The sequence below is a fragment of the Corythoichthys intestinalis genome, chromosome 12, assembly GCF_030265065.1.
Source record: "Corythoichthys intestinalis isolate RoL2023-P3 chromosome 12, ASM3026506v1, whole genome shotgun sequence".
Lineage (NCBI taxonomy): Eukaryota > Metazoa > Chordata > Actinopteri > Syngnathiformes > Syngnathidae > Corythoichthys > Corythoichthys intestinalis.
This window is the reverse complement of record NC_080406.1, coordinates 6,013,320-6,026,983: the sequence shown is the minus strand read 5'-3', so window position 1 is coordinate 6,026,983 and position 13,664 is coordinate 6,013,320. Positions and strand designations below refer to the sequence as shown.

The 13,664-nt window shown below is 39.7% G+C and overlaps 1 protein-coding gene across 2 annotated transcripts in view; it reads right to left on the bottom strand.

The window, feature by feature from the left end:
• The window catches only part of slain1a (SLAIN motif family, member 1a), a 32,316-nt gene extending 19,101 nt beyond the window's left edge, over window positions 1-13,215 (bottom strand). The window contains exons 1-2 of one of the 2 annotated variants that reach the window (XM_057853124.1): window positions 12,381-13,215; window positions 2,909-3,048 (exon numbers count right to left, since the gene is read on the bottom strand). In XM_057853124.1, coding sequence (XP_057709107.1) covers window positions 2,909-3,048; window positions 12,381-12,823 — 583 coding nt within the window. In that variant the 5' untranslated portion in view covers window positions 12,824-13,215. The remainder of the gene's footprint in view (window positions 1-2,908; window positions 3,049-12,380) is intronic. The other variant, XM_057853123.1, reaches the window with a different exon arrangement.
• Window positions 13,216-13,664: the final 449 nt, after the last annotated feature.

The window sequence follows — 13,664 nt, the reverse complement described above, 5'->3', positions numbered from 1 at the left end:
GATTGCATACGTATGTAGGTTACATCCTATTCCCCAAAACATAATGATCTTCTCCAATGTAGATTAATGTACTTGACAATCGGCTGCCATTTTGTTAGACTTTGAACTATTTTTTTGGTCCATTTGAATATGATCCAAATCCAGAGGCTGTAATACCCCTGTTCATTGGTTGTTAATTATTTCAACAGCAGTGCCTTAATGCAATTTAAGAATATTATTATACAGTATGTTCTCAAAAAATGGCAGGAACAGATGTTTAATTAGGATTAAGGCATTTATTTGGAGATGTGATTTGACTAACATACACACATGTTGCATACAATGTAAAAAAAACAAAAAAAACAGTCATGCTCACGAAGATTTTAAGTAGACAACCAAAATGTTTCAGTTCTCTTAAAGGGATCTACATATTGAAAAACTTATAGTTCTTAAAACATAAACGTTTTCATGAGTTATGACCCCTCTTGATGTTTTCGGTTTTATACAATTTGTAAAATTAGTTTAACTAGTAGGTCGCCATTGTTGTTGATGTCGCAGGGCGGTGACGTCACAGGTCCAAGCTGCCGGATTTCCAGAATATAACTCTAACGACTAGAGGTGGGAATCTTTGGGCACCTAACGATTCGATTACAATTACGATTCAGAGACTCCGATTCGATTATAAATCGATTATTGGTGCCCCCCCCCATTTTATTTTATTTTTTTAATTGTTTTGTATATTTGTTCCAAAATTGTTCAAAAATCCTCCCAGGCTAAATAAACCAAACTACTATTTTATTATCAAGTTAACGGTTAAAAACAGTAAATAAAATACTCAAGTCCCCATTCTGTATCAGCAGCTTTAAACTACATTCAATTAATTTAATGTTGTGAATCAACCGTTAAAGTTGTTAAAATTGCGCCCGTTATTGCATAATTTCCCTCATGTCTACTTTCTACAGGTGAAAGTTTTAAAACTGTTTCATCATTTAAAGATAGATTTAAGTCAAGATTTTGCCGATTTAGGGGTATTTTAGATAAAAAGTAATTAGGTTCTCTATAACAGAGCCTACTAGAGAAGTCTACTGCTTTAAGATGGCGTCTGTTTACTAGCGCGGGAAAGTCTGTCATTTCACATCCAGTCTAAATATATGTGCTATCTACCGTAGCCGTATGTTGCCTTATGTTTGTAGCAACCACCAACTGGGCGCTGTTTGTAGCGGTTGACGGCCGCAGTCAGGTATTTTTTTTTTTTTTTTTTTTTAACCTCACGGCATTAGCTGCACATGATATTTACTCTCGGTCCATTCCTCATTGGGTCCCGAAGACCGCGCTGACTGCGTTTTATTTCCGCTTTACCTGGTATAATTCAATAATCGGAATTTGGATGTTTGTGAATCGTTCTCGAATCTTCCACGACCGAATCGCAAATAATCTAAGAATGGGAAATTTTGCACGCCTCTACTAACGACATAAACATGTCATCTGTTCAACCCTTTCAATTTGAACCCGAGAGGAACATAAATGAGCATGACAACTCTGTCGATATTTCACAAAAAAAGCAGCAAAAGCAAAATGAACAGGAAAGATGGGACACTATCAGAGTAGGGGGGAAAAAACGGTGTTCTGCCAAAATGAGCTACAGAGTGATATCAAATACGAGTAGTACTAATATGATCAACAATCTTCTTTAAAGCTACCACAAGAAAACACAATGCTTAAAAGTATGAGAGGGAAACACATGCAAAAAGCATTTTGAGGCAATGAAAATGTAATCAAAGACTCAATAAAAACACAAATCGTAGTAAATACTCGCCACTTTTAACAAATGAACGCATGTGTTGGACGTCTTGACGAACTGCGGTAACCCGGCAGTATACGTCGTGTGACAGTGACAATCTATGTCATCACCCCAAGCGTTATTCCAACCGCAGGTATCACAACATGGTGCCCTCCGTAGGTAAAAACATGTCCTCAATATTATCGATTTTTAAATCAATGGCAATATTTTATGTGCTTCCAATAACATACAGTATTTTAGTAAAAGAGAACAACTGTAGCTGATTAGAACCTATAGGTTTATTAGTCAGAGTTTCCCTTTAAGAAGTCATTTTATCAAGATAATATTGTACCGATAAATTTCAGCTAGGGGTGGGAACCTCTGGGTACCTCACGATACGATTCGCAATACAAGGCTCATGATAACGATCTCACGACAATTATGGATACACGGGTCAGGAAATCATTCTCGGAACTAATAAACAGTTACAGAAATCTGTGGGTACAGATTACCCACATTACTAAACCCACAGATTACTAAACTGTGGATACAGTTTAGCAATCTGTACCCACAGATTACTAAACTGTGGATACATTTTAGTAAACTGTGGGTACAGGTTAGTAATCTGTGGGTACAGATGACTAAACTCACAGATTGCTAAACTGTGGGTACAGTTTAGTAATCTGTGGGTACAAATTACTAAACCCACAGATAACTAAACTGTGGATACAGTTTAGCAATCTGTACCCACAGATTACTAAACTGTGGGTACATTTGAGTAAACTGTGGGTACAGGTTAGTAATCTGTGGGTACAGATTACTAAACTGTGGGTACAGATTAGCTATGATTTTTTTTTTTCTACCCTCGCACCCGGGGGGCTCTGTAACAAAGCTGTTGCCCCCCCCCCAAAAAAATACATGAATAATCGACTTCTGTATCAAAGATGCAGGGTTCAAATGGAGAGGAAAAAAAATTCGCCGTTTATAGTACGGAAATTCCGGTCATCTCAATAAGGCTAGCACTCTAAGATGTCAGCGCACGTGCAGAACACAGAGCAACATGCGTCAAAGCTTAGCATCACATGTTACAGCAAAAGAGACAGATGTGGTCGCTAATCCATGGGGTCGGACATAGCTCACGCAGGTTACCTTGGTCCAATCTGTGGCACAGCGTCATCTTTGCCAGCTCTACTTCTGGTCCCGGGTGGTCCAGGACCTGCCTGCACCACTGGAGAGGACTGATGCCAACTTTGTCGCTGCCCGGCTTGGATTTGGAGCTCACGTAAAGCCTGAGACACAAACACACAAGCAGCAGGTTTATAGCCGAGCTTGACATTGTGTTTACGGGTTGCTGGAAATGTCAGCGCCTCCGTCCGTTTTACGCGAACCCCTTTTAAACAGCATATAAAAACTGTGAGCTTTTATTGGGTCACCCGCCCCTTGTCTTTTTAAAGTCCGCCGATTGATTCATTTGTTTGTGGATGCCATTTCTAAATCGGATCTGCTAAATAAGCTCTCATAATAATAAATAACACATCCTACGATCGCTGTAATGGTTTTTCTATGGGTGTTCAATCCATGTACCGTAATTGTCGGACTATAAGCCGCTACTTTTTTCCTTCATTTTGAATCCTGCGGCTTATAGTCGAGTGCGGCTTATTTGTTGATTTATTTCAGTTAAAATGGAACACTTTATTTGACAGCTGTGTCATAAGACTGTCATAAGACCATCATAATTATGACATGACACTGTCATGGGCATTACTGAATGCTTATGTCATTAAGTGTCATCTGGCAAAGGATGTCACGAACTCCATTTATGTCCAGCTTGAATTTTTACATCCAAAAATGAGAGAATTTGCCAGATAACACTAAATGACATCTGTTATAGGCATTCATAAACGCTCATGACGGTGTCTTATCATAATTATCATTGTCTGATGACAGTCTTATGGCGCCACTGTCAAATATAGTGTTACCAAATACCATAACTAGCAATAATGAAACAACTGGAACAGTAAATGAAGAAATAATTAGCACAGAACATGAATTTTGATAGTTATTTGCATCTGTCGCGCTGCAGTGCATGCTAGGAGGCATGTTGGACAACAACAGTGTTGACCTCAAGTGGTAGCAGAGGTTGACTGTCTCGCCCAAGGGAGCAGTGATGACCAAATGAAGCTTTGCAACCTAGTGGTTCAAAGCTTCATGGGGGTTCATTTGGTCTTATGAAAGTCGTTTGATTTTGCTGTCAAATGAAGTATTACCGGTTAATATCTTTTGGTGTTAATATCCTACAATACAGTGAGGACAGCTGCGGCTTTTAGTCCGGTGTGGCTTATCTATGAACAAATGCCGTTTTCATGCCAATTTTTGTGGGTCGCGGCTTATAGTCAGGTGCGCCTTATAGTGCGAAAATTAGGGTAAATGAATGAAAAGATTTGAAAATATAAAATGCTAGTTCACTCAAAAAGCGCAGAGCCCTATTTCTATACGCTGATTAAATCTAGGCAATGTGGCTTTTTAGACCAGGTTTCGGACTTGTTTGCTCCCAATTTACATTACTTTCAACTGATAGTCCTCGAATTGGTTTGCTCAGTGGAGGGTTGACTCTCACTTGGTGTGATTGGATACAACAGACCAATGGGCAGCATGGTCTCAAATTTTGGACTCTTTATAAAACACACTGTCAAAATGAGAAGAAATTTTGAACAGGAAATTGCTAAATTATTAGCTTGCTAGTTTGGATTTACTTGTTTTCGAAAAAACAGCTTTGTTACCGTAATTTTCGGACTATAAGCTGCTACTCTTTTCCTTCATTTTGAATTCTGCGGCTTATAGTCCAGTGTGGCTTATTTATTGATTTATTTGGATTAATGGGTAACGCTTTGACGGGGGTGTCATAAGACTGCCGTAAGACTCTCATAATTGTGACCATGTGTTTTCCGTAATTTCCAAATTCGCGGTGAATCAGTAACAGGCACACTTTTGCTCAATAGACAATGTTTATTGATTAGAAAATGCAGAATAAATGAGATTTATTGATTACAATCCCACAAGAGCAAGCAAACAAGTATCAACAAATGTCAACGATGACGCTAGACTTGAGTTTGTCAACCCCAGAATCCCCGCGTTACCGTTACAGCAAAACAAAATGTCCCTTTAGCAATAAAAATCGCTTACCGTGACAAATGAGTGGGAAGCCAGGAACATTCCAATAAAGCGGCAAAAGGACAAAGCTGGGCGATCCGTACGCTTAATCCACCAGCGGACTTCACGGGTCGCCCGGAAACGTCCGCTTTTGTAAGGACGCACCCCTCGGAGGCGGAGAGGCCAACTTCCGCCTCCGAGCGGCGCGGCCCCGTCCAATGACAAACATTAAAGCTACTTTTGGTTCAGCCCCCTTGAAAAAGGACTTTTCACATGGGACAAATGAGCTGTGCTGCAACAGATGCAACAAATGGTAAATATTATGGGTGCAAAACAAGTTATCTCGTGAGATTCCATCCTAGCTATGGAACTCAGGCGCGTACTATGGTGCAAAACAAGTTATCTCGTGAGATTCCCTACTCAAGCGCGTCTCCTAACTATGGGAACGAGGTGAAAAACAATAGATGTTGTTACAATCTATGTCACAGAAGCAATCATACATCACAAAGGCATAGTGTAATATTTTCCCCCATCACCATGTGACTATCATGGGCATTAATAACATTATGAATTGTGTCACTACCTCCATTTATGTCCAGCTCGGATCTTCACATCCATTTAAAACAGATAATTTGCCAGATGACACTTAATGACATTTCATAAGCAATAGGTAACGTCAATGATCGATTTATAACCGAATCGGAGCCTCTGAATCGTAATCGAATTGTTAGGTGCCTCAAGATGCCCATCGCGAATAATTAACTTGAATCCTCGAACAAATCACTCCTGAGACAATTCTTCCTGTTTGTATGCAGTACAGCTTTCGTACTTTTTCAAACTAAATCCGGCGTTGTAACTAGAGCTGAAACGAATACTCGAGCAACTCGAGTAACTCAAGTTTAAAAACTGATCCGAGTAGTTTTATTCACCTCGAGTAATCGTTTATTTTGACAGCTCTAAGCATCACGTTTTGCTCGGACTACTTTTAATGCGGGATGTGCTGATGTCACGTATGTAGAGGAAGAAGAAGAGAAAAAAAACTTACTGCAGCCGACAACCGCTACAAACGACGCCGACGTTGCTAAATACTAGCCTGCACGATGCTAGTTGGTAGCAGGAAGTGTCTGATGAGTCTCATAGAGATCACATGTATGTTGAATTAGATGCGAAATGACCGACTCGGCCGCGTCTGGGCAGCGTTAGTAAACAGCCGCCATCTTAAAGCAGTAGAGCGCTAAGTGCTAATAAAGAGCGCTAAGCGCTAATAAATAAGATTAACGTAACGTTAGCCCTGCGGAGGGCTAGGTTTCTATTAATTATGACCACCTTCAATGCTTGGCTAACGTGTCTTACATACAGGCTTTAACATAACATAGCGATGTGGAGTGATTTGGGTGTAAAATAAAAACTCAATAATGCTAACTATCAATTTTAGCTCAGTATTCATTGCTGGATAAAACACCAAGTAGCACTGGTCCCTAATGTGCTCCAATACAGCCTGTATCATACATTTATTTTGAACACTGCAGAAACTCAAAATCCTATCAGGACTTACAGTTTAGACTAACTTAAAACTTAACTAGAACTTAAAAATGGCTTGTCACAAATAGAAATTCAATGGAAACACGTGGGAAAAAAATCCTAACTTTTAAGTGATGTGTGTTATCAAGCGTAACGGCATTTATATATATATATATATTTATTTATTTTTTAATAAGATCTAAAGGTTTTCTGAGTGAAAGCAGTGAATTAGTCTTTTTTTTTTTTTTTGTTACATCTGAGATGCAATTGTTGGCTGTTTTCAACAATATACATCGAAAATAAAGACATTGATTGACTGAAAATGGTTCAAGATTAGATGAAATGTCTTGTTTTCTCATGTATATTTATAATTGCTCTTCACCAAAAAATATATTTGTTTTATCCGATTACTCGATTAATCGATAGAATTTTCAGTCGATTACTCGATTACTAAAATATTCGATAGCTGCAGCCCGAGTTGTAACGCTGCATGTGTCGCTGTGACCGACTGCGAATAACTGCAGCGGATTGTGGGAAGGCCCCCTACTTGAAGGTGTGGCACAGTGAAGGTCGAATCTGACCCGTCAATATCATTATGAAGTTTATCCTGCAATTGCCATAAATGTAGCCCACGAACCAAAATGAGTTTGACACCCCTGCACTATTGCCTTACAGGCTCCACCGTTCAATGAAGGGTCATTGATAATTTTTCCAGAGGACTCCTCTTAAACTTTACTGTCTATGTCAGCCGCAATGTCTGTTCTGCGTACTTTGATGAAGATGTCAGTCACGGTAAAAGGTAACTCAACATCAAGCAATACATTAACGAATGGCGTCGCTTTGAGAGGGGGCCACTATTTGACCTATATCGAAATAGGCACTGATCTAGAGCTGAAACGAGTACTCGAGCAACTCGAGTAACTCGAGTTTAAAAACTGATCCGAGTAATTTTATTCACCTCGAGTAATCGTTTATTTTGACAGTTCTAAGCATCACGTTTTGCTCGGACTACTTTCAATGCGGGACAACGCGCTGTCACGTGCGGAGAGAAAGAAGGAAAAAAAAAAACTTACTGCAGCCGACAGCCGCCACAAACGACGCCGACGTTGCTAAATACTAGCCCGCACGATGCTACATTGGTAACAGGTACCGTCTGATGCGTCTCATAGAGATCACATGTATGTTGAACTAGATGCGAAATGACAGACTCGGCCGCGTCTGGGCAGCGTTAGTAAACAGCCGCCATCTTAAAGCAGTAGAGCGCTAAGCGCTAATAAAGAGCGCTAAGCGCTAATAAAGAGCGCTAAACGCTAATAAATAAGATTAACGTTACTGTCGCTACTAGCTCACGTAACGTTAGCCCTGCGGAGGGCTAGGTTTCAATTAATTATGACCACTGTCGTTGCGTGGCTAACGTGTCTTACATACAGGCTTTAACATAACATAGCATTGTGGAGTGATGAGGGTGTAAAATAAAAACTTAATCATGCTAACTATCAATTTTAGCTCAGTAGTCATTGCTGGATAAAACACCAAGTAGCACTGGTCCCTCATGTGCTCCAATACAGCCTGTATCATACATTTATTTTGAACACTGCAAAAACTCAAAATCCTATCAGGACTTACAGTTTAGACTAACTTAAAACTTAACTAGAACTTAAAAATGGCTTGACACAAAGAGAAATTCAATTGAAACACGTGGGAAAAAATTTTAAGTGATGTGTCTTATCAAGCGTAACGGCATTTTTAGGTAATATATATATATATATATATATATATATATATATATATTTTTTTTTTTTTTTTAAATAAGATCTAAATGTTTTTTGAGTGAAAGCAGTGAATTAGTCTTTTTTTTTTAAAATTCTAGTTACATCTGAGATGCAATTGTTGGCTGTTTTCAACAATATACATAAAAAATAAAGACGTTGATTGACTGAAAATGGTTCAAGATTAGAAGAAATGTCTTGTTTTCTCATGTATATTTATAATTGCTCTTCACCTAAAAATATATTTGTTTTATCCGATTACTCGATTAATCGATAGAATTTTCACTCGATTACTCGATTACTAAAATATTCGATAGCTGCAGCCCTACACTGATCTAATTCTGGGATACAGAAATACAGAGTTCAATGAAAGTGCTTTCTCAACTGACGCCGACCCATTATTATTCCATAGCATCTAGGTCACAGTCAGACGCCTACGCGAGTCTACATGGCGTCTTTTCATCGGAGAACGACGGCAAAGCGAGCAGCTCAATGTGGCCTCCCGTTATGGCCGCATTTATCCGCGCGCTCCACTTTCCGCATCATCGCATCACACACGGCCCGCTTCCAAATCTTTAACGTCGCCCTTACGCCTTCAAGTGCATCTCGGAAAGGATCTTTTTAAGTCTTATGGAAAGAAAGAAAAAAAACGCACTGTCTCTGCCTGTTCTATATTACATAATATTGCGCAAAGTAGGCAGGAAAACCATTTATCATCCATTCAACTCGACAATGAAATTCATCCGAAAGGCCTATACGTTCATCTTAGGGGCTGCTGGTTTCTTCCACAACAGACTTTAAATGAGTGAAGAAACTCTTGAATATATATGAAAATAACTGAATCTTTGAAGTAGCAACAAAAATAGGAATGATACTGTATTTTTTCCAATATGAACCTAAATTTTTAATTTCCTCAATGCTACATGTTGTCAACAAGGGGTCAGGCTATTTTTGTGGAACATGCCTTCTATTTTTTTGCCTTCTATTCAGTTTGTGTTCAAAACATTCTCGGTTCTTCCAAAATATTATTTATTATGACCAAAAATTCCCATTCATTTCCTAATATATTCACCAAACATTTCAAATATTTAACATTTTGCACATTTTTGACGAAAATGTCACAATTTTTTACCCAAATGTCACAATTTTTTTTTTTTTACAAAAAGTCATTCATAAATTATTCCAATTTCAATATTTTCACCAAACAATTTAATTATTTTCAATTTTTCACGTTTTTCAACAAAACATCACAATTCTTAATCGAAATTTCATAATTGTTAATTGAAATCTCACCATTTTGACCCAAATGTCACCATTTTTGACGAATATTCATTCATTCATTATTTCAACTAAAACATATTAACCAAACTTTTCACTTATCTTAAATTTTCCCCATTTTTCATCAAAACACCACAATTTAGATTAAAATTTCAGACTTCTGACAAAAATTGTTCAATTCGTGACGGAAATTTCCCAAATTTTGACCAAACCTTCTCAATTCTTGCCCGAAATTCACAATTTTTTTACGAAAAACTTCACAATTCTTTCCCAAAATGTCACAATCTTTGACCCAAATACCACCATCTTTTGACAAAAATTCATTCACACATTATTCCAACTAAAACATATTCACCAAACTTTTCACTTATCTTAAATTTTCCCCTTTTTTCATCAAAACGCCACAATTTAGATCAAAATTTCAGACTTCTGACCAAAATTGTTCAATTCTTGACAGAAATTTCCCAAATTTTGACCAAACCTTCTCAATTCTTGCCCGAAATTCACCATTTTTGATGAAAAACAATTATTTACCAAACTGTCACAATCTTTGACCCAAATACCACCATTTCTGGACAAAAATTCATCCACACATTATTCCAACAACTTCTACAAATTCACTATTTTACATACATTCATTTTTAGGCATTTTGACCGAAACATCAAAATACTTGATCCAAACGTTACCATTTTTGACAAACATTCATTCATTCATGACTCCAACTTCTACATATTCACCAAACATTTGACTTATTTTCAATTTTTCACATTTTTTATCAAAACATTACAATTCCTGATGGAAATTTCCCAAATTTTGACCAAAACTTGACAAAAATTTCACCATTTTTGACTAAAATAAAAAAGAATCGACCCTGAAATTCCCCCAAAACCAACAGGAAGTGACTAAAAAAAAATCAACAGCAAATGACCTAAAACTACGCCAAAATATACTTAATTGCCTCCGATTGACAGCTATAGACATCCAATCTGTTTGAAGTGGGAGGGATGGCAGCGAATGGACGTCTACTAGTGACAAACTCACAAAAGAAGGATGAAACTAGCTTGTTTTTCTGTTTATTAGTTGTTTGTAGAATATCCTAGAACGATTATGTGACCAACTTGTCGATCATCGTTGTATCGCCATATCAAGAGATCATCGTTATCATGAGCTTTGTATCGCAAATTTTATCGAATTGTGAGGTACAAAGCGGTTCCCACCCTTAATAGATATAAAGATGAAATTCACAGTATTCCATCTGAGATACTGCAGCGGTCGATGAGAAATCTTTTTAACAAAGAATGCATTTGTACAGGAGGACATCATTTGAAAATGAATGACTTCCTAGATTGACGAAGAATACGAATGTGTCGTCAATGGGATAATCATCTTCAGTATACAGCCAATACTACAGTATGCAGAACGACTGCGAATTCAGCTGATTTTGTGGATTATTTTGTTTATTTTTCGCATCACGCCAGCCCAATGTGCTGCAGGCTTTTGTTGCTGCACCAGGGAGAGGTGTGTATGAGCCTTTTTGGGTTCCAAAAAGTTCCCGTTCACCGCGGATAATGGCCAAAACACATCCACCAACTGTGGGACCATTGTGAGGCGAGTAAACTACGTGTTTTATATTATGTCAAATACTGGGATCATGGCACTCGTTTTAATAAGGAGGTGGCTTGCGTTTTGTGGGTGACAATGCTCCTTGTCCACCGAGAAGGCGGCTTGTCACACACCATGGTCACTTCTACCCCCTCAGTCCAATTCGCGTGCCTGTTAAGAATGCCCTTCCCTCGGCTTGGCTTCGAGCAGCACCCCACTGCGATGTCAGCCGGTTTGTACACCGAGAATGGGCTGTTTTCGGAGTTTATTCCTGACGAATGAGCACTGCCAGCCCGCTGTGGCTGCAGCAGAACGACGAGCCATAACTCATTCGTTGCCGGGGGCTGGCCAATTGGTGAAAACAATCAACCTGGCAGTCGTGTGTGACATGAGTCAGGGTAGTTTTCTGTGATTTTTCGTTTTTGAAAGGCGATAATAGGACTTGGAAAAGCTGCTCGGTTGGGGTTAGCATGTTGGCTAGCTGTCACGCCTCCTGTTTTGTTTACCTCTTTCCTTTGTCTCCGAAGCCAGGGCAGGGAAACGACAAATGCAGTAAATTTGCCCTGCCGTACTGAATAAATGCATTTTTAATTCCATTTAGCACAAGACTGTTATTTGTCATAACCATACCATTTATCTAGCAATTGGGGAAAAATACTTCATTAAAAAGAATATCCTTTAAATATATTGGAGAGATTGAAACAATCATGATATTTTTCTGCTCTATGTCGCATTTTCCTCGTTCTGAATCTTCCCCCTCAATGGGCTGAATTCTAAATCAGATGAAATCGTGACCCTGCCGACGTCATCCTCCAGCTAGGGGACGCTAGAGCGCTATCTTGACAGCTGGGTCTAAACGGCAGATAAAAAGACTAATTTCTCGTCATCTGCACTTTGCAAAATTGTTGTATAAAGTCGAATTGTCTCAAAATAGGATTCTAATTCACATAATAATGCGATTAAAGATTTTTCTGTGCTGTCACAGACACTTTAAGGTTTTTAATTACTATGTAGAAAATACTTTTCTCACATCACTCTTGGTTTTATTGGATAGTTCCAAAGTTCCCGTTTTTTTGGGTCACCATGTTGTACACCAGTGTTATTCGGGGTAAAATCAAAGCTTTCTTTGTGATATTTTAAATGATGCAGCTCAATATGTCTCACAGATGGATGAGTAGTAGATGAAAATAGTGATTTAAGCACAAATGTAGGCCTAAATTGAGGCCTTTTGTTTGCACTCAAGAAATGTTTTGCTTCACTTTGAGCAAAAATACATGGAAATTACGTTGAAGAGTATTACCAGCTATCCGGTTCGGAGTCTGAGAACACGGTGTTAAGGTCCAAAATGTCAACCTCATCCAGAACCGTCGAGGCTCCATTCTCCTCCTCCACGCCGTCTTGCACCTCCTCCTCGGCGGCGTCGGGAGAAGACGACGACGAGCTAGGCTGAAAATAGGCGAAGGGCTCCCGGGGGGATTGGCTCTCACACTTAACCGGGAAAGGCTCCCTGGCCGCGGGCAGACAAGCGGCCGGGGTCCCGCTCTGGAGGAGGAGGTGCTGATGTCGGGAGGCGACGGGGCAATTGTTTACCGCGTTAGCCCTGCTCCGCAGCTGCTCGTTTTGCTTCTCCAGCTTGCGGACCAGCTCCTGCAGCTTGAGCACCTCCAGCTCGGCGTTAGCCAGCTTATTGTTGCCGTTCACGTCCGCCATCACGGGGGGGCCCAGTAGCACCTCGGCGTCCATTTGCTACCGACGAGCACATGGAGAGGCGGCCTCGTTGGCGTCAAGATTTCGTCCGAAGAGTTCTGCTCGAATTCGGATGGAGGCGGCCCACGTCCGCTGTTTAAACATGCAACACACACTCGCATGAACACTCACACACGCACACATGCGCGGAGGATGCTGATGCTGGCATGACTTCCAAGCTGCATCCTGATTGGCCAGCGGCTTCCTGGACGCCACATGGCCAGGAAGTCTCTCACTGTTTTATTATTGATGGTTGCTTTGAAATTGCTTGTAAAGCAAAAGATACCATCAATCATATTCCTTTTTTTTCTTTCTCCAATGGAGTTTCTCCGGCGTGCCGCCCAAGTTCACACCAAAAGGACCGGAAAACGAGGATTTTGTGAAATTTCAAAACAGTTCTTGTCCGACAATTGTTGTCCAAATCACATCAGTTATAGACCCTACTCACGTGACGTCACAGCCACGCCCCCGCGCCACGTTGTCCGTATACTCGTCATGTTAATGCATTAGCGCTTCGTAAATTCCTGCTATTATGGCGTGTTTTTCTGCTCGTTAACATTAATAATCAAAATGGTGAAGTCGTGTGTGGCGGTCGGTTGCAAAAACAGAGAAGATAGACGGAGAGACTTGGAAGTTTTACCGTATTCCGAGAGACCCGAAGAGGAGACCGAGATTGACTGCTGCAATTCGACGAGAAAACTGGGCTCCAAACGACTACCACAGATTATGTAGTAGTCATTTTATATCTGGTAAGATGCATTTAATATATATTTAGAGGGTTTTGGGCTGACAACCACAATTAAGATAATTGCTAGGCTAATCGCCGACAACATACACT